The sequence below is a fragment of the Aspergillus fijiensis genome (genome assembly GCF_003184825.1).
Source record: "Aspergillus fijiensis CBS 313.89 unplaced genomic scaffold BO72scaffold_87, whole genome shotgun sequence".
Lineage (NCBI taxonomy): Eukaryota > Fungi > Ascomycota > Eurotiomycetes > Eurotiales > Aspergillaceae > Aspergillus > Aspergillus fijiensis.
In genome coordinates this window covers 94,453-113,456 of record NW_024469063.1, presented here as the reverse complement: position 1 = coordinate 113,456, position 19,004 = coordinate 94,453, and the positions used below count along the sequence as shown (strand labels likewise).

The 19,004-nt window shown below is 52.4% G+C and overlaps 7 protein-coding genes across 7 annotated transcripts; 2 read left to right on the top strand and 5 right to left on the bottom strand.

The window, feature by feature from the left end:
- Positions 1–272: 272 nt before the first annotated feature.
- BO72DRAFT_298471 (putative C6 transcription factor (Mut3)) lies at positions 273–4,128 on the bottom strand. The gene is made up of 4 exons (XM_040940422.1): positions 3,555–4,128; positions 2,640–3,471; positions 1,975–2,586; positions 273–1,917 (listed from the first exon to the last, which is right to left on the bottom strand). Exons 1-4 carry the CDS (start codon positions 3,838–3,840, stop codon positions 411–413), a joined length of 3,237 nt encoding a protein of 1,078 aa, XP_040795906.1. The 5' UTR covers positions 3,841–4,128; the 3' UTR covers positions 273–410.
- On the bottom strand, positions 3,955–4,810 carry BO72DRAFT_298487 (uncharacterized protein). Its single transcript, XM_040940423.1, has one exon. The coding sequence runs from the start codon at positions 4,711–4,713 to the stop codon at positions 4,069–4,071; it is 645 nt and encodes a 214-aa protein (XP_040795905.1). The 5' UTR covers positions 4,714–4,810; the 3' UTR covers positions 3,955–4,068.
- A 950-nt stretch (positions 4,811–5,760) lies between these two features.
- Positions 5,761–8,062, top strand: BO72DRAFT_298443 (sugar porter family MFS transporter). The gene is made up of 4 exons (XM_040940421.1): positions 5,761–6,165; positions 6,269–6,471; positions 6,562–6,642; positions 6,694–8,062. The coding sequence occupies exons 1-4, from the start codon at positions 5,988–5,990 to the stop codon at positions 7,741–7,743; spliced, it is 1,512 nt and encodes a 503-aa protein (XP_040795904.1). The 5' UTR covers positions 5,761–5,987; the 3' UTR covers positions 7,744–8,062.
- BO72DRAFT_298425 (sigma-70 region 2 family protein) lies at positions 8,007–10,367 on the bottom strand. Its single transcript, XM_040940420.1, has one exon. The coding sequence runs from the start codon at positions 10,242–10,244 to the stop codon at positions 8,271–8,273; it is 1,974 nt and encodes a 657-aa protein (XP_040795903.1). The 5' UTR covers positions 10,245–10,367; the 3' UTR covers positions 8,007–8,270.
- Positions 10,368–12,128: 1,761 nt separating this feature from the next.
- BO72DRAFT_298384 (putative PHD transcription factor) lies at positions 12,129–15,106 on the top strand. The gene is made up of 2 exons (XM_040940419.1): positions 12,129–13,896; positions 13,990–15,106. The coding sequence occupies exons 1-2, from the start codon at positions 12,285–12,287 to the stop codon at positions 15,078–15,080; spliced, it is 2,703 nt and encodes a 900-aa protein (XP_040795902.1). The 5' UTR covers positions 12,129–12,284; the 3' UTR covers positions 15,081–15,106.
- A 271-nt stretch (positions 15,107–15,377) lies between these two features.
- BO72DRAFT_453261 (uncharacterized protein) lies at positions 15,378–16,987 on the bottom strand. Its single transcript, XM_040945940.1, has 3 exons — positions 16,925–16,987; positions 16,511–16,875; positions 15,378–16,329 (listed from the first exon to the last, which is right to left on the bottom strand). Exons 2-3 carry the CDS (start codon positions 16,793–16,795, stop codon positions 15,577–15,579), a joined length of 1,038 nt encoding a protein of 345 aa, XP_040795901.1. The 5' UTR covers positions 16,796–16,875; positions 16,925–16,987; the 3' UTR covers positions 15,378–15,576.
- Positions 16,988–16,990: 3 nt separating this feature from the next.
- BO72DRAFT_453260 (F-box domain protein) lies at positions 16,991–18,999 on the bottom strand. The gene has a single exon (XM_040945939.1). It carries the CDS (start codon positions 18,557–18,559, stop codon positions 17,432–17,434), a length of 1,128 nt encoding a protein of 375 aa, XP_040795900.1. The 5' UTR covers positions 18,560–18,999; the 3' UTR covers positions 16,991–17,431.
- Between the last annotated feature and the right edge of the window lie 5 nt (positions 19,000–19,004).

Here is a 19,004-nt window from a genome sequence, read left to right as displayed (position 1 = left end):
ATATATATACATATATATATACTCGAAAGTATGTACGATACGGCAGGGATGGTCCTGCACCGGCAAGACGATATTCCAATAGGTAAGTCTAGAATGTATACAACATAACCTGTGATATATAGATCATCAATCATATTCAAAGAATTAGCAACGTCAACAAAAAAAAAGTATCGAGCACAAAAGAGATGCCAATCCCATGGTGCAAAGAACCAAGGAATACAGAAAGGAAACTCATGTCAATCCCAAGCAGCAACCGAACGCCGCCCACAGAACTCCCCCACGCAATGCCTTCATAACATTATGATCTTCATGGGTCCAGACCAAAAAAACGGCATATACAAACATATGGGTATTTGATTAGTACTTCTTCTTTTGTTTTTCTTCTTTTCGGATTCAGGAATTCGATTTTTTTAATTCCCGGCATTCATGAACTGAAGCCATTCCTCATTACTGAAGCCGCCGGGCCGACATGCGTCGGTATTGCCGAAAATATCGTCAAGCGGGAGGCCCAAGTCTAATCCGACGCCCAGCGACGTGGGGTCGGGCGCGCCCATTCCGAATTGACCCAATCCGGTCGGCGTGGCTGTCGCGGTCATCATCTCCGTGGGGAAATTACTGGGAGGCTGGAAATTGTAGCCTTGCCAGATGAAGTTCTGGTTAGGCAGGGAGACCAGATCGGGGCTGTTGACGGCTTCGGCGCCGTTGACAGGGGTCGAGGTTCCATGGGAGACAGGCGACTGCAGCCGCGAGTGGTTGATATGATGCGGTGGCTGATTGGGCAAGCGTCCCGGCACACTGGAGCTGATGGCCCCCGGATTTCCGCTGGAGAAGGCGGAGAAATTGCCGAAGCCGTCCAATGTGGGGGTGGACACTCCCATCGTGCTGACGGTGCTGCCGTCGGCCGTGGAGGCCAAACCAGGGGCGAAAGAGGTGGCAGTCGTAGCGCTGGCTGGATCCTGGCCGAAGTGATCGTTCTCTAGTGTAGACATCGGTTGTGTCGGATAGGCAAAAGGGTCGTCCGATGGGAACATGATGGGCATTAGATCTGGGAACTGACTGGGATTGGCGAATGCGTGCGCCCCAAATTGATTTGGTGTGACTTCGCCCAAGGCGAGCGACATGGATACCGGAGATGCCCCTGTCGACGCGGGCGTCCTGTCGTTGTTGGATGCAATATCCGACGGCGTGGACACGGCATCAGCGGCCATCTCGGGCGTGGACGGGATCCACGTTGAAGGCTGGCTTGGGCGCACATTAGAAGCAGGACTGCGGCTAGCAGCACTGTCATCGAAGCTCTTGGGGGTATTGCTAGCCTCTTGCTTCACCGATCGACTGAGCAGTTGCGTAGGGAAAGTGTTGGCACGCTGTGGTGGTGGCATCTCCAAGGGCACCGAGGCGGCAGCGCTCGCGGCGCACTTGGCGGGAGGTGGGCGGTGGTGGTGGCCAGACGAGGGGGCGGGCCGCTTCAAGCTCGCCCGCTTCTTCGCACTCTGACGATTCTTGAGCAGCTCCGGAAGGTTCTTGAAAAGACCATTGAGACTCTGAGAGCACCGGTCTGCCGCCATGCTCTTCTTCGCTAATCCTGCCAACGTGTTCTTGCCTTCCATGGCGTCTTTGAGGACGCCATCCTTTGCGGTTGGAGAATCGGGATTCTCGAGCACGAAGAACAACAGCGACAAAATGGCGAAATAGGTGGTATACATGGTGAACCAGAACGATCCATTGAGTAGCCCTCTCTTATGCATGCCGGTCGTGATATGTACGATGTTGCGTGAGACACTAACACAGGCCGCAGCGCAAGCGTAGGATCGCCGGTCCACTCCTCGAGCTTGCGAGCCGCTGGAGACATAGTGAAGGAAGGGCCGGTAGAGTATGACCTGAACGTGGGCGTAACTAATGCGGAGTAGTTGGCGGATGCTGTGGACAGTCAGTAAGGGCAAATAGTCAACCCCTGGAGAGAGAGAAACAACTTACCGCTCGAGCTGTGGGGAGACCTCCGTCCCCGGTCGCAGAGCCGCGGGGAGCTCTTCCATCCAGGCCTGAAGGTCCCTCTCGATCTCCCGGATTTTGGAGTGGCTGACCACATAGCGCTGATCCGATGCGACAGGATGTTGCGCTTTCTTCACAGGGTAGATGTATTGCACAACCTTGAGTGTGATGTTGGTCAACCGGGTATGCGCGATCGCCCCAGCCATCAAAGGGGTATGATCCGAAGGCACGGGTAGGATGCTAGTCTTGGTGATAAATTCCGAATCGACCGGCTCTGGGTACACTTGATCGATGTCATCGTCGTTCAGCATCAGAGGTAACCCGAGTAAGGTGCTGACATAGACATCCATTCTGCGAATCGTCCAAAAGATGCGTTTGCGCATCTCCTGCTCAAGAGGGGTAAAGTGTATCGTCACATTGCGGTGCAGGCCTAATCGCAGAGCGGATCGCTGCGCGATACCAATATAAGAGTAGCATGTGCTAAGTTTGGCGGACGATTGCAGGAATAGAATCATGAAACAGATGGCCTGAAGCGAGGTTAAGTCGCGGCAGTCGGTTATTTCCAGGAGCTGGCGACCTGCTTTGAAGTATTGAAACCTGCAATCGCGAATTAGTTTATTTCTCAAACAGACCGACAAGAAGCGACCTACCCTTGCCCGATAGCACCCTCGTAGCCTGAGATGTCCAAGGTACTGGAGCCATCGTCAGAAAACAGACATCCGACGGCCATTACGATATAGAGTAGCGGCAGGAAGGAATTCTCCTCGTTGGTAAACTGGTCTAATGGCGTATCATAGATTCGATCAAACATGGTGTAAAACGTAGGTTCATGCACGAAACGCATTAACGCGCAGGCATCGTCCAAGGCGTTGTGACATAGTCGCCGGCCAATTTCCCGGGAGGGAAGATCATGAGTGGGCGGCAGGGACGCATCTTGCGGCGATTCAGATACGGATTTGGGGCTGTCGAAGAGCGTTTGCGCGACCGGTCGCGACCGGAGAGTAGGCAGCGGCATGTCGGAAGCTCCGAGCTGCTTCCGCAGGCGTCGGATAAACGTCATACCAGAACTGTGTCCATGATAATCCCAATGTCCCTGGTCATCAAGATCGAGGTAACCGGAATTATCGACCATCGACTCAAGCAGCGATTCATCACCATTAGCCCCGTCCGTGGTCGTATCGTCAGCAGGAGCGGGGACTGAGGGTTGCGATCCGTTCGTCGTCTCAGCAGGTGCAGGTGGTGCAGCCGGTTCCTGCTGCGGCTGCTGTTGCTGTTGCTGCGGGGGAGGCGGGGGTTTTTCACGCTTGATGGCGGCCAGCATCTGCTCGGTAGCATGCACGTCGAATTGTGGATCGTCCAGATTTAAATCCGGAAGCACGACGCGCAGCAGGGCCTCGGCTTTGTGCAGTCGAGTTTCCAGAGCTTCAACATATTGCGGGGCGGGGTTGCGACGACGGTTGGAAGGTTGGTCGTAGGTGCACTCTGCGGACGACCGAAGCTGATGAGCGATCACAGCCAGGAAAGGGTTGCGGAAGTAAGGTCCGACAGGGAGAACGGGGACTTACCGTAACTGTAGACCGTGCAGTGCGTGCACGGCTGCTTGCCGTCGCACTTGATTTTCTTGCGACGACATTCATCACAGGCCCGCGTTACCCGGCGACGCTTTTGCATAGGCAGCGGTTCCTTGACAGGCTTGAGCCCCTCGTCCCTCATGGGTAAATCATCTTCGTCATGAAGGGCCGAGGCAGCGGGATCGACATCATCATGGGAAGCAAAAAAAGAATCGGAGACAGCAGAGGGATCGTCCTCATTCGCAGGGTCGGCGATTAACGGACCGGAAGGGGATGCCATGAGGGAGAGAGAGGCAGATGACGTGGGGGTGGGGGATGAGAGCAGAAGAAGATCGATCTCACGGCGGTCGGCGCAAAGACATGCAAGGGGGTATGAGCAAGTCGGAGATCCGATCGGAAGTGATAACGAGGAAGGAACTGTTCCGATCAGCAAGGGGACGGCGACCCGCGTGGCGAGCCGATGAACGATCGCACGTCCACGAGGGTGTGGAATTGGCGTCTCACAGGGTCATGGAAGGCACCACGAAGTGGGAGGGAGGAGGGACGGAGGGAGGGACCGAGAGCAGAGAGCAGAGAGCAGCGCGAGGATCGTTCGCCGAGAGAGTGAAAGGAAGATCGACACGTCACGAAACCGCAGGCACTGGCTTGTTTGCGGTGGAAGATAGGTCGAAAGCCAAGAAAGAAAGGGACAGAGGGAGAGTCTGTGTACGTATGGGTATGTAGGAAGAGAAAGAGTAAGAGTAGGTAAGAGTCGAAGAGACGAGGAGTCTTGGTTTGTGTTTCTCTCTGGCTGAGTGTCTGAGTGTCTGTCTGAGGGTCTGTCTGGTCTGGGGCACCAGCGGAAGAAAGCATTTATTAGTAAGACTTGCGCTGAGTCAAAAAAAAAAAACTCCACAAATTGCCCAGACCATGCATCATACATCGGACCTCCGATCCCATGACAGTCATATTTTCCTTTGCCCCATCTACCGCCTGTTCTTCCTTTGCTCTCTACCTGGATCATGGATGAAGAGGGCAGATGAAGAAGAAAAGTGGTTGGGGTAATGATAGTCTGTACTGTACTGTATAGTACTTTATAGACCGATTGACCCGTCGGGGAATTGGACGCTATATCCGAGAGAGGGAAAGGTAGAACAGCAAAAGAATCAAGCATTCGGGCAAATACGAGCTTGAATGGGGGGGGCCATTTACATTGGTCTCTCGGAGGGAAACAAGATGTTTCTAAAGACAACTCTCTTCTATTCGACACAGTTGAGAGATCCTTGTCGAGGTGGAGGGGTAGCAGCCTCTACTGGCGACCGAATGCGACGGGGGGACCCTTTGCGCACACAGAGGAAGGGATTGGGATGGAAAGGGAGCAGGATCGCGAGAACTGGGAAGCAGAGGGAGAGAAAAGGAGACTAGATGAGCCAATGGAGACAGAGCAGATTTCCAAACTACGCACATGCAACCAGAAAACGACGGTGGAAAAGGAAGGTGAGAGCCCTGAGTTGAAGGTGAGAGAAGAAAAATGGCTCATAGGTAGGGCTGGCTTCGGCGAACTGGCCGGCATTTGTCGATGTGCAGGTGTATATCAGCATAAGACAATCGGCGAGCATTAGTTCATTATGCTGGTTCTACTCGTTTTCTGATCCCTGTCAGCATATGAATTCTCTTAGTCACTTTTCATTTAATGCCATCAAATAGAAGGTGCTTACTTTACAGAGTTCGAATATTCCCACGGATCAGGGCACGGTTAGTTAATCCTTCATCCTCGGCGTCTTGGCCGATATGACTTGTACTCCATCAGTCAGCCTCGGTCGCGCCCTTCAAAAGGCCGAAGGGCGAGTGAGGGTGAAAAGTCCGCTTGGATGCCTCAGGCCATCAATTCTTGTTCCACGTCTTTTCCATTGTCCTTCCACAATTAACTTATTAATTTTTTGTATTATTATTTTCCAGCCAGGGAATGAATGACCTAAAGACTCCTGCGTCATTTGTCTCTCTCTCCCACTCTTCCATGGAGTTACGAGTATGTGTCTAATTGCTTACTGATCTGGACTTCGCCTGCATTCTAGTACAGTACTCTATTGTTCCATTGTTCCATTGTTCCATTGTTCCATTGTTCCATTGTCGTCTGTCTACTATCGTCAATTCCATTATTCAACCTCAGCTCAGCGCAGCTCAGCGCTGCACTTGCTTGCAACCCTCCCCCTCAAAGCCTTGAACAACAACATCTATATCATGTCATGACAATGTCGTTCACTGATCCATGGACTTAACATTTATATAACCATTAGAACATCCATCAGAAACAGGCAGAGTCCGGCAATCGGGATTCTCCTTCACGTGGCAGCTCGTATTCGCCTCGCAATCCTGCTTCGCCCGAGCTTCTTCCAGAACCACAACCCACTTTCCCAAAAGGAAACCCCCCCCCTCCCAATTGAAACCATGTTCACCTCTTCCTACTTGTTGGTCACCGCGTGTTGTATGTTCGCAACATTGGGATCCTTCCTATTCGGATATGATTCCGGGGTCATCTCCACTGTCATCGACCAGGAGACCTTCAAACACCGATTCCATAGTCCTTCGGATGCCGCCACGGGCGGGATCGTCGCCTCGTATAACGGTGTGTGCATCTGGTTCCCTGCAATCTGCTGCTGACTTGGCCCACCCGCTCAACCCATTCAACTATTATTATTGGACTGATAGACCTGACAACCCTGTGACAGGCGGCGCTATCATAGGTTCCTTGGTTGTCTCATACCTCTCCGACCCGTGGGGTAGGAGACCCGTGCTGTTCGTTGGCGGTCTTCTGGCGACCCTGGGGGCCGCTTTGCAGGCGGGCGCGGTCAATGTGGCCATGCTCATTGCTGGCCGCTTGATTGCCGGCCTGTCGGTGGGACTGATGTCATCCATCATCCCCGTCTACTGTGTAAGTCCTCTTACACAACTACTCCAGCCCTTGTTCCTCATCATCCCCATCCCCTCATCCTCGAATCAGTCTGACAATCAATTGGAATAGAGTGAGGTATCTCCCCCGCGAATCCGAAGCTTCTTAGGATCCCTCCAACAATGGATGATTGGGTTAGGGGCAGTCGTCGCAGTAGGTTGCTCGAACCACCGAAAATATATACTTTCTAACCTTCTCCATCAGCAATGGGTCGGATACGGCTGCTCTCTCCGCACAGGGAACTTCACCTGGAGCTTTCCGCTCGCCCTGCAAGCTCTGCCTGCGATCATCCTCAGCGGAGGAATCTGGTTCCTCCCCGAATCCCCCCGCTGGCTCATCGAACGGGGTCGCACCGATGAAGGCCGCACCACGCTCACCCGCCTCCACGCGGCCAACACCTCCCTCGTCGAGACCGAATACGCGCAAATCCGGGCCAGCATCGCCGAAGAGCGACGCCGCGCCCCGCGCACCTGGCGTGCTCTCCTCTTCACCTCGGCGACCTGGCGCCATCGCATCCTCCTCGCCTGCGGCATGCAAGCCTTCACGCAGTGCTCGGGCACCAACATCATCTCGACCTACAACCCGAGCCTCTACCGCTCGCTCGGCCTTTCCGAGACCACCTCGCTCATGATCCAGGGCATCTGGGGCGCGCTCGCCCAGTTCTGGAACACCGTCTTCATCATCCTGTTCATTGACCGGGTGCCCCGTCGCACCCTCCTTCTCCCCTCCCTCGTGGGCATGGGCGCCACCATGTGCGTCGAAGCCGCCCTCGGCCAAGCCTACCGCAACTTCACCACCGACCCGCCGCCGCCGGCGACCGCCGTCCGTGCCGCCATCGCCCTATTCTTCGTCTTCTCCGTCTTCTTCACCAGCCTGGGCCTCATCTCCTGGCTCTACCAGTCCGAGATCTTTCCCACTGCCATCCGCGCCCGGGGAGCCTCAGTCGCCACCGCCACAAATTGGAGTTTGAACCTTATCTTCGCCCAGTGCACCCCGATCGCGCGCTCACGCATGGGCTTCAATTACTTCTACTGCTTCGCCGCGTTCAACTGGGCCGCCGCCCTGCTGGTTTGGTTCGCCTACCCCGAGACCGCGGGCCGGTCGCTAGAGGAGGCCGAGCATGTCTTCGATCGCAGAGAGTCGAGAGATGAAATGGATCATCACCAGGGGCTGGAGCTCCAGCAGGACAAGAAAGGGGGGCTAGCCATAGTTTCTTCGGCGGAGGCGAGTGCAATTCCCCTACACCACAGGTGAACCCAAACATCCCAATCGACTTGCAAAATGCATCTTAATATATAATATATATAGATAAACTCCTGTTGTATATTATAGCTGACTGCATTCTGCATTGGGGTTCTGCTGTGAGTTTCACAATTAGCGTTGCATGATGGCGAAATCGAGTCAGTTGTGGTCATCGATCAAGATGTATAATAATCATGTCATAGATAGATGCTCCAATTGATATTCAATTACAGCATCGGAAGAATGAAAGCAAAAAAGAAATCTATGGCTTCAGAGTTCGTTGGTACAAGCTGGGGTATAACACGCAGTGAACAAAAGGGGTGGTTTGAAGGATAAGCATATATATAAGAGAGGTTGCACCCAGGAATGTATAGTGTTGTTGCAGACGGATGAGAGAGAGAGAGAAAATAGCGTCTATGTCATCAAGGACGAATCACAAGAAAGGGGGAAGGTGCAGAAAGGACTCCGAGTCTAGGTAGGGTGTTGCAGGAATATGGAATCTGATAAAGAAGAATGAACGTATAATCGTGGGGCCGGTGTCATAGCTCTTCCAAAGAGGACATGATATACTTGGTGAGCGGCGCGTGAAGGATCTCCTGTCGAAGGCTATCTTCCCACAGAGCAACATTTGGCATGCCTGGTTGCATAGTCAGGCAAGAGAAGAGAACATACTTGACGTGCATCCAAGACTCATAACTGAGGCGCTTGGCGACCTTGAGCATCCGACCAGCGAACCATGGCCGATGGTATGGGGTGTTTGCGGTCTGGGAGTATTGCGTGAAATCCGGTCCTTGGCTGCAACTGTCGCTGGTCGTGTTGACAGATCCGTCATTGCATTCGAGCAAGATCTGCAGCAGTGCTTCAACGGAACCGCTCATATTCACCTCGCTGTCCACCACCGCCTGCTGCAGCGTCTGAAGGAACGTCTCGCTGTGCGGCGCGGAATGTCGGTAGTCCCAGAGGGCCGCGTTGAGCATGAGCAGGGCAACCAGCCGCGCAACGAACTGTTTGCGGTTGCCAGATGCAGTGAAGCGCGCCCCTGGAGGCGCCGCCAGGATTTGGTGTAGAAGTGACCCCTCTCGGAAGGCAGTGTGGCGCATTTGTAGCAAATTGACGTCAGTAGTGCTCGCTTGATAGGCCGAAAGCTGTTGACACCGTTTGAGAAAGATTATGAATTCATCGCATTGATTCTGAATCTCTTCGTATGGAAGTAATGGTCGAGGCCAGGAGAGGCTTAGCTCGACTGGAACCGGGTATGAAGCCATCATAGGCTGCGTCATTGTAGCTGGTTGCTGCTCAGAGGCACGTCTCTCATTTGGCTGTATCATCGGTGGTGCAGCATCAAAGAAGAAACTCGGTCCGTCAGTCTCATAGCCCGAGAGGATGTAATCTTGCCAGTTTATCAGCATTCCGAGTCGAGTTTTATGGAATGCAGCGGGACCGCCGCGGGCCCGGATCATCTCTCTTGCAGCGCGCATATGAAGCCAGCTGATTTGCTTGCGTCCAGGGCGGGGATCGAAATCTTCAAGTCCGGCAGCACTAAGACAAGCTATGATTACTTCATCGGAGAAGTCATGAGAGTGTCTCTCCCGATGTTCGCGAAGCATGGAAATGGCCCGGTCGCGATGAATCAGACCTCGTTCGTCCACCTCCTGATTACGAACCCAGGTCCACGTATTAGCTGCATGGACAAGGATGGTATTTTGAAACGCCACCGGCCCTTTCATCCCTTCAGGAACGAAGACTGCTGTGTACCAATTGTGCGCTTTAGAAGATCGAAAATGATTCCCGTAAGAGCAAGCGGGCATCTCGTTGACATAGAAATCGAACAACCGCTGGCCGTCAAGGTCCAACTCCAGTGGTAAGGTGTTGAAAGGATCAGTACGTGCGGCGCTGAGTACTGTTTTCGGAGATAGCGCCACTTCATACGGGGATGTCGGGGCGGAGGACCGTGGCGTCAAGCTTCCCAGCTCTGAGCTACTGCTTTGCGACGTCGCCGAGTACCATATACGGGAATCCGATGAGGAGCTGCTGTAGCTGGACATTTGACTGTCCCGGATCGGTAATGAAACGGATGATTCGGACATTGGGTAAGCGCCGACTTCTGCACTAAAGTTTTCCACGACCTCGGTGATGTTATGTTCACTGATTGGATAAGTTGAGGTAGTTTCGGATCCATGTTGGTGCACGATGTTGGCCGCAGTATCTTCAGCATTTTCGTCAATCTCTACCTTGGGCCTTGTGTCGGCGGGGTCATCGCGATGGCTGCTATCCTTGGCTTTCCGACGTGACCTGGAAGGTTTGCGGCCGCCTTCCCCTATGGTCTCATCAGCATCGATGTCAGACTGGCCTGCAGCCTGTCGCTTTTGTCGCATATATTCTTGCATGACATGACGTTTGACTTGAGTTAGGTTATTTCGGCTGTTACCCGAGGCGTTGATGAACTGCCACCGTACTTGGGAAGAGCCTGCCGTGGGCTCTATTGTGCTTAATTTGTCAGGTTCAGGAGACATGATTCCGAGCCGGGGATTCCAGACAAAAAAAGAGATAACCTGTTGCAGGGTGGTTGGGATACCGCAATGCGGTTCTTGTGAGCAATGACTCGATTTGGCGTTTTCGCCGTCGTGGCTTTCATAAAGTATGCTTGTTGAGCGACGAGAAAAGTCGGGACTAGCGCGATGAATTGATCATGTCATGGAAACCGCGGTAGTACGCTAGCCCAAGAAGTTCAACGAAACGAGCGCGGAGGTCGCAATGAGATGAGAGGGCTTGTCGGCCGGACCACTGCGACACTGGAGAAGAGGGTATTCACGGTTTCCGATAATCCACTTCGATTTCAGTTAATTTATAGTGGTACAAGAAGGCCATTCAATAGCCCGACATGGGGTCAGCGGCGAGACAACCAAGAGAGTCTAAGATATTGGCGGATAATGCATCCAGACTGATGATGTTCGGAGGAGGCTTTGCAGTCACAATCGCATGCGTTCAGGGTGTAAGTGCGGATCGAGGGGATCGAGCTGTTAATGGGGCCAAATCGACGACTGAAAGCTAAAATCCAAAAATAAATTTGCAGGATCGCCTCCGGCAAGGAATGGAAGGGTGGCAGCCTGGCAGGAAAAGAGGGGACCTCAATATGGCAGGGCCAGGTGGATTTGGGTGGCACCACCAGAATATATGAAGTGTGGGCTGAGAAGGGTGGAAAAGGAGGAATGAGCTAGGTAGTGAAGACTCCGTGAGGGAGAGGGAGAAGTGCACCGGATTATCTGATAAAATCGAGATCAACCTTGTGCTGACTGCAGATCCACTGGGGAATGATCATTGAACCATATTATCTGCCCAGAAGAAAAAACTTTGGGGCCGTTTCAACAGTTTCGGAATAATCCCCACTGGTCCGTTCGGTTCAAGGTCAGGCAGAAACGAATGAACGGACTGTCACCGAGGGTAGTTTGTAGACCGAACGACAGTCTAAAGACGACAATTCTTCAGCATGATAAGCAAAAGGAACCGTAAGCATCAGCAGGTGCAGATATGAGACCAAGCTAGCTGATTGCCTAGCTGATTACGGTAAAGTAATGTTGACCCTGAAGTTGTTAGTGGGAAGGGCAACATCGTTGATACGAAGAATAGTTAAAGTAGACTCCGTGTTGTCAGGCTGAATTTAGAAATAAGCTTAAGAGGGTGCAGAGCCATTGCTGCCAGGAGAATTGCCGCTTGGCTGAGGGGTGCGAGCGAATGTTTTAGATAGGGATGCACTCGTGGAGGTTGCGAAGGAACAAACACTGAGGAACTGTACTTCGTCAAGGTTGTTGAACTAGATAAGCCCAGCCACAAAACATGGTCAACGGGAGGCTCGAGACCTTGAGAGGCGAGGCCTTAGAGTTAAACTTACAGGCCTGAGGCTGACAATATTTGATGCCTGAGGCTGCAAGCTCACGGCGTTAATCCTCACCGCCTTGGGATTAAGTCCGAGGCAAAGGGCGTCCAGGCTGTTAAAACTGATCCCATAATTTGTTCCGCGTCGCCGACCGCGCTGCCGCAGAGCTCTGAACCTCCCCTCGTGTGCTACTCTCAAAGACACTCATGGTCCAGACGAACGGCGCCTGAGAAATTGCGAAATACATTTTTGGAGTTTTACTCGTGGTTTTATGTATCTTTGGGGCTTGCAGACCGCGTCGTGACCCTACCACCGTTTCGCATCTTTCGCCGAACGCCGCCGCCATCCCCGTCCTCCACCACCTGACAAAGAAGTGACAGGCTACGCAGCGCATTCCACCACTCCTGATATATCGCGTCGCATCCTCTCCCAAACCTTGCGATAGCTTGTGAGGATCGGAGACAACATCATGGTCAGGTGTTTGACAAGAACGGGTTTCATTTTTTAATACGTCCGGTGTTCTGGAACTCTTCTTTTCCCCCTCTCCCTGGGTAGAACCCTGGCTCATCTCCGAGACGCCGTGTTTGGCTTTCTTCGAGCTTTGCTGAGGGAATATAGACGGAGTAACAGTGGTAAGGTGCTTCGGGATCAGCCCAAGCCCCTGGCAGGTGCTCTGGGGATGGCTGGAGACCAACAACCGCCTGCCGTCTCAAGCCAGGCGAACGGCTCGGTAGACGAGAAGCGACCAACAAACCCCTACGAAACCAACCCCGAGCTCATTCCCGACGATGACCTTTTCCTTGCGCGAAGTGTGCATTACGGGCGCTATGCATTGTCGGACAATGACTTCAAGCCTCGCCATGAGTATTGGTGCCAGTCGGATCCAGAAGTTAAGTCCTACTGGGAAGACATTGTGAAGGATTTTTGCAAGCCAGAAAATTCATTGAATGTTCCGGGTGCGAGAGAGGCTTTCGCTGCTGGCAGCGTCATCATTAGAGTCGACCGTGAGCCTGAAGCCGATGCCGCAGCGGAGATATATTCGTGCATCAATGCGAATGAGCTCAGCGCGGCAAGGAAAGCCGAGGATGCCCTCCGAGATCTCGACATTACTGTTCCGGTGATATATTTTTGTGGTACCATCGAGAATAAGAATGTGACCGTGGAGTCAAGACTCTCCGGTGTCTCATTGGATGTTGCTTGGAAGTATCTCAGTGCTGATCAAATCGAAAATTTCAAGTATCAGTGTCGCCGCATATCCCAGCGCTTAGGAGATGTCGACGCCGCTCCCGACCGACCCTCATATGTTTGCAGCGGCCTAAATCTGCAACTTCCGCCCGACGTCCAGCAAGTTGAGAAGGATGTTCTTTTTCGCGAGAGGAAGAAAGGCGAACGACTTGCCCTAGTACATAACAACCTCATCCCGGCCAATATAGTTGTGAACAATGGTCAGGTAGTCGGGATCACTGGATGGCGACAAAGCGGGTACTTTGGATTTGAGCGGGCGGACGAATTACATCGCCGCCTTAGGATTCCTGAGATGGCGTCTGCCGGCGAAGTTGAGGGCTCAGTGAATGTACCTGAGGTATGGGCCGATATCTATGAAGGTCTGCCCAGCGTTGTCGGCGAGTCGACATCTGCGACGAAGCACAATACGCCCGTACCGCAAGTGAAGACCGAACCGTCGAATGTGGAGTTGAATGGAGTTCCTCTTGATCATGAGCCCGACCACAAATCAGGGCTTCCTCAGCTCGATGGTACAGCATTGCCCGATGAACACCCAACTCCGAAAAAGATTGCCAGCCTCAAGAATCGAGAAGCCTCCCGGGCGTCCTCTTCCGATCGATCTTCACCGGCAGTATCCACCAAACCTAGTGCCGCGACCAAGAAGTCCGGTATCGGCCTCACTAAGAAAGGCACAGCTAGGAAACCCGCGGCCAAGAAAAGGAAGTTGACTAAAATTGACAATGAGAGTGTTGCAAGCAGGCGATCGAACACTCCTTCATCACGTACGAGCAGAGCAGCTGGAAGGACTAAACGTGGTTCCGCGTCCGTCGCGAGCTCACCGGCGCCTGAAGCCAAAAAAAAGAACGCCAAGAGTAATCTTGTGGAGGAGGTGGAAGAGGAGGAAGAGGAGGATGACTCCGAAGACAATGATGAAGTGTTCTGCATCTGTCGTAAGCCGGACAATCACACGTGGATGATTGGGTGCGACGGTGGCTGTGAGGATTGGTTTCATGGGAAATGCGTCAACATTGATCCACGAGACGCTGACCTGATTGACAAGTATATATGTGAGTTGGCCTCCCAAATCAACCTTCTTTCTTTCCGACTACTATTATGTCTCGATAATGATTTATCACGGATATTGAACTGACAAGAAATAGGTCCGAATTGTAAGGAGCAGGGCAAGGGATGGACAACCTGGAAGCCGATGTGTCGGCTGAAGGAGTGCAGAAAGCCTGCCCGTGTCAATCAAGACAGTCCCAGTAAATACTGCTCAGATGAGCATGGTCGAGAGTTTATGCTTCAAAGGACTAGGCTCCTACTTGTGAGTGCCGGGCCTGGTGCTCGGAAGTCAGCCGCTCGGGCAGCTCTAGGTGGACTGGGATCCTCAACGAACAGCCCATTTCACGACAGCGCGTCCTCTCGAGAAGGAAGTGGCCTAGAGACAGGCAGCGGATATGATAATGTCGAGAAGAATAATTATCCAGAAGACCTCGGAAGCAGAGGTGGTGTTCTCACGACCGGAGACCTCAAGGCAGTGGTCATGGGCGTCAAATCAGCGGATGAATTCCGCAAGCTGGGAGAGAGCATCATCTCAGTCTCTGCACCGGCGAAGGGCCCCGCTACAGGGACCAAAGAGGACAACAAGAAATTGGGCCTTGACTTCGATGTTGATTGGCTCACCTATGCACCCGACGAGGCCGCGATGATCGACAAGCTGCGCAAACAGCGCGATGGCCTCGTCCACCGCCGAGAGATGCTCAAGGCTCGAAGCCACTTTGTGACTCTGGTGCGGCAGCGTTCCAAATGTATTTTAGACAAGCTGAAGCAGAAGGAACCCAAGGGCGGATGGAAGGACATCTGTGGCTTCGACTACCGACTGGCCTGGTCAGACGAGGAGTTCGACGAGTGGCGGCTTTCCGAGCTGGGAGCCGAAGCACTCAAGGATGGCACGCCCGAGGCACTGGCGTCAAGCTACTCCGATGCCACCGACGCAGATGGCGATACTGCCATGGGGGATGCGAAACCCGCCGGGGATGATTTGGAACATCTATCCCATGGTGTTTGCATCAAGAAACGCTGCGAGCGGCACAAGCAGTGGGTAAAGGTGCAACAGCAAGATGGCCTCTTCGAAGAGAGTACCCTGGCCCAGGACCTTAAAAAGTGCGAGAAGGAGGCTCAGAACGTGGTGGAAAGAGCTGTTCTCAGGCTATGGGCGGAGGAAGACAATGCTCAGATCAGTAATCATTGAGGAAGTGCTTTCCTCACGATTTAATCGCCACTGATTGCTTCGCGCAACTTCGTTACCTTGTTATCTTTCTCTTCTTCTTCCCAAAACTTTGTGTCAAACCATGACATTTCGTCTTCACCTTGCCCCCGCCCCCCAAAAAGCCGCCTTTTTGACGGCGTGCTTGATTGATACCCCCCCATCTTTCTTTACCGGAAAAGAAAAAAGCAGGAAATCGAACCGGAGTTGGTTCTTCATGGCTGTTTTTTCCTTTTTCTTTTGGGTCTGTGGAAACATACCACTGAAAACATGTTGCATGCATAATAGAGGAATATGGGGTTCTAGGAGTGTATGTGTGTGGTTGCTTAACATCTGCTAATAGTTTTGACACCATTTCCCCCCCATGAATGATGATAGACCATTTGCATCTTGTTATTTCGTATCCTTCCAGTAAACCTTGCTTGCCATCGTTACTTCCGACATTATCGTAGCATGAATTGACAAAGACACCGAGTAGTGTTCAAATGCTCTTCCAAACACACCACTTCCCGATCCCCTCGCCCAACCGGTCCTTGATAACCTCGACTACCACCCCCGACCCCTTGATAGTCGACACTAGGATATGCGTATCAAGTCCCTGGTCCAACGTCCGCATCAACAAGCTCGGAAATAGGCTCGCCCCATTTGCGCCAAATGCAGACCGAACCCCACTTTCCAGACTGCTGGCCTCATCCTGCATTGCGATCGACCCACTCGCATAGTCAGCATTGGCGGCCGCTGTCCCCAGTCCACTCGTATTGACCAGCAGCACCGACACCGCTGCAGGACCAGTGCGGGTCAGGTGTGTTAATGTCCGTAGGGCGGCCGTCAGGGCGGCCGCGCCTCGCGCGGCGTTGGATGTGCGCACGACGCCCTCGGCGAGGGTGTCGAGGCCGGCGACGAGGACGATGGCTTTGTTGGGCTGCAGGGAGTTGCGGCCCGCGGCGGATGATGCTACGGCTGAGCTGATTTCGTGGATGGCTTGTAATGCGGCCTGGAGGTCGAAGACGGGGAAGAGTTGGACGCGGTCGAGGCAGGCGATCGCGGCGTCGCGTGTCAAGACTTGGCGGTTGGTGGTGGTGGTGGTGGTGGTGTTGAGCAGGGAGGCGAGGAGTCTTCTGGGGGAGAAGGGGTTGAATGTGGCTGGGTGGACGATATAGACGGCCGTTGAGTTGGGTGCGTTGAGTGTTTGGGCTTGGCGAACTAAGTGGGCTGTGAGGAGGGCTCGAGGAAGCTGATAGGCGGTTAGTCTGTGGTTTAGAGGATTGTGATCGTGAACGTGAACGTGAATAGATGTAGATGAAAACTCAATAGAGGCTCTCAGGAATCGAGGCCTGACCTGGTAGGGTCGTGATGCTCTTGCATGAAGATAGAGTGTACGGACTTATGGATTCTGGTAGCTGAGATGCTCTTACCTGGCTTAAACATTCATCATCTTCCGTATTCTCGTTGTTCTCGCTTCGGAGCCGCGAGAAACCGATCACTGAGCCAGCGCGGAATGCACTCTCCGGGGATGCTTGCAATCCAGCATTGATATCTGCGTAGAGGTTCCAGGATTCTGTCTGGTGTGGCGGATGACTCGAATCTATGTCGTCCACGGACTGCTGACAACTGCTGCTTGCTTCATCGGATAACAGCAAATTGTGGGCCAGAGTGGGAAGCGCAGGTCCAGCAGCATGTGAGTTACTAGTGGAATCCATGGTTGTCCGAGTGAACAATATCGCCGGCGGTCCTAGCGCGTATACTTCTAGTATAGCTTTGGGGATCGAGAGTGGAAGTGCTACGTAGCAAGTCAGCTGGTGTGGAGGTTATAGTGTTGTAGAGCGTACATCTTGAGAATATGATAAACGAGCAATTGATTCAGTAACTAGATTGCTGAAGGCAAATCATGCAGTGTAAAATGTGTCGGTATTAATGTGTGTATGAGAGTGGAATCGAAGAATGGGTCCAGATTAGTAGATTGCGGCACGTGTTGAAGCCTGGTATTTAAGGCATCAAATTCTGCTCAGGAGCATGCTCCAGTATTCCAGACACTCTTGAACAGCGTTAGAGACAAGACAATGCCGGATTGGAAGAACGGCATGAGGTCTACTCTAGAAAATGATGGGAGTTGCAAGGATGTAGGGGCGCGGCAAAAACAGACAGGCTCGGACCAAAAAGTACACCAATGGTATGAAAGGGTGATGAAGTGTGAGTGTCAAATCAGATTGTATAGGGTTAAGCTGGGGGTTTATCTATTATGGTGCTAGAAATGACGAAAAGCTTACTTCGCAAATGAAACTTCGCAAATGGTTCAATTGCAATTTTGCGTTGTGGGAAAGTCCATAATCAGGCTATCATGCATCAGTGTTCGAGGACTGGTTCTTGATTCCTCCATTCGATGCTGTTTTGGTCCATTCCCCATGGCCATTCGTCTCCCATTCGGTATCTTTGAACTTTGCGCCTAAAGATTGGCTGAGTTCAACACGAAGTGCCTCGTTTTGGTAGTCAAGGGTGCGGAAATGAACAAGCGAAGCGCTACGTCCCAGCTCGATGATGGAATGAGCGATGATATCGTACCCTGTAGCCAGCTCCATCCATGGATCGTTGGGATCGATGGGACCTCTGTTTGCCAGGTCAATGGCCGAGTCTTCTGAGCATGGGGCCAGTTGTACGGTGAATGATTGCAAGTTCATCATCAGCTCCAGGGCATCCAAGACCAATTTCACATGATTATAGAAGGGGAATATAGCGGTGTAGCTGAATGAAGTCAGATGCCGGAGCCCGCGCGATATGGAAAGTTTCTCCTCATCACTGCCCATGGAGGCTATTGTACCCCATTTACCAAGCACTGACGGAACCTCGAATAAGAAGTACTCATAATGTGCGTACGCTCTGAGCGAGGAGCCCTCATTGAATCTGAGTGATGAATAGGCCATGATATCCAACGGATTGGATGACGGGTTAGTCGTGAAGACCGGGGATTCAGGCAGGGTACTTCGCTCCCACTGACACAACTGGTGAGTAATTTGAAATGCCCAATTATGCTCCTCCGGAGCCTTGGTGTTCAACATGGCCCCAATCCGCGAAGGTGGTGCAAGAACAGTAATCCGCAATGGGTTGAGGTTGGACAGATGTCGGAGCAACCGGTTAATGTCCAAGTCGCGGGGTGGATCATTCCCGAGTAGCACGACAAGCGAGGTAATATAGCGTTCTAGTCTGTGCGATGTGACGAAATTGAGAAAGTCATAGAGATCATCGAGATAGAATCGAGAATGCGCGTAGAGTCTTGATCGCACGAGCTCGAGCAGCCGTGAAGATACTTGTGCGGCATTCTTCAAGTTCTGCGTACTGGAAGCTGTGAAGTGTATTGCTGGTGTATGATGAAAGTTGTATTCGGAGGGAGTAGCCACCGGAAGATAGCTCACAATCTCATCCAGGATTTCGTTCGGCAAATTTTCGAGACATGACAGCTGCGAAGTCATCGTTCGATTGCCCAAAGAACTTGACAATCCCTGATTAGGTTTCGCATCTCAGGAACACACTGTGGATACCAGGCTCCGACCGGTTTGAGTGCTAGAATTAGGTAATTCTGTGGTATAGACACTGATGGTCGTGACAGTGAATCAACAGCACAAGATAAGGATCTTGGTTAAGTTCAACATGTAGTGTATCTTTATACAGCAGGCGGTGAGTAGGAGATAGCTGGTCGGGAGTTCGAGATGTTGTCAAGTGCCGCGGTTCCCCACAACTTCCAAGCACATGATTCCATGCAATTACGAGAGTTTTGATAGGGTATTATGCTTCCATCCAGTCAGGATAGACGGTAAAAAGTTGATCCCAGTGCTCGGGAGACAGAGCTTTGATGTATATATGGTATCCTTCCGCATCAATATAATATTCTAGTGGGTTGTGCAACTGCGAGAGAAG

Bases quoted from the DNA above. Each gene is read 5' to 3' on its own strand.
- BO72DRAFT_298471 (XM_040940422.1), bottom strand. From the start codon at position 3,840: ATGGCATCCCCTTCCGGTCCGTTAATCGCCGACCCTGCGAATGAGGAC. The intron at 2,587-2,639 runs GTAGGTCGCTTC...TCGCGATTGCAG, and splicing joins GAGGGTGCTATCGGGCAAGG to GTTTCAATACTTCAAAGCAG. The intron at 1,918-1,974 runs GTAAGTTGTTTC...GACTGTCCACAG, and splicing joins GTCTCCCCACAGCTCGAGCG to CATCCGCCAACTACTCCGCA.
- BO72DRAFT_298487 (XM_040940423.1), bottom strand. From the start codon at position 4,713: ATGCTTGATTCTTTTGCTGTTCTACCTTTCCCTCTCTCGGATATAGCG.
- BO72DRAFT_298443 (XM_040940421.1), top strand. From the start codon at position 5,988: ATGTTCACCTCTTCCTACTTGTTGGTCACCGCGTGTTGTATGTTCGCA. The intron at 6,472-6,561 runs GTAAGTCCTCTT...CAATTGGAATAG, and splicing joins CCATCATCCCCGTCTACTGT to AGTGAGGTATCTCCCCCGCG. The intron at 6,643-6,693 runs GTAGGTTGCTCG...CTTCTCCATCAG, and splicing joins GGTTAGGGGCAGTCGTCGCA to CAATGGGTCGGATACGGCTG.
- BO72DRAFT_298425 (XM_040940420.1), bottom strand. From the start codon at position 10,244: ATGTCTCCTGAACCTGACAAATTAAGCACAATAGAGCCCACGGCAGGC.
- BO72DRAFT_298384 (XM_040940419.1), top strand. From the start codon at position 12,285: ATGGCTGGAGACCAACAACCGCCTGCCGTCTCAAGCCAGGCGAACGGC. The intron at 13,897-13,989 runs GTGAGTTGGCCT...GACAAGAAATAG, and splicing joins CCTGATTGACAAGTATATAT to GTCCGAATTGTAAGGAGCAG.
- BO72DRAFT_453261 (XM_040945940.1), bottom strand. From the start codon at position 16,795: ATGGATTCCACTAGTAACTCACATGCTGCTGGACCTGCGCTTCCCACT. The intron at 16,330-16,510 runs GTAAGAGCATCT...ACCGCCTATCAG, and splicing joins ATGATGAATGTTTAAGCCAG to CTTCCTCGAGCCCTCCTCAC.
- BO72DRAFT_453260 (XM_040945939.1), bottom strand. From the start codon at position 18,559: ATGACTTCGCAGCTGTCATGTCTCGAAAATTTGCCGAACGAAATCCTG.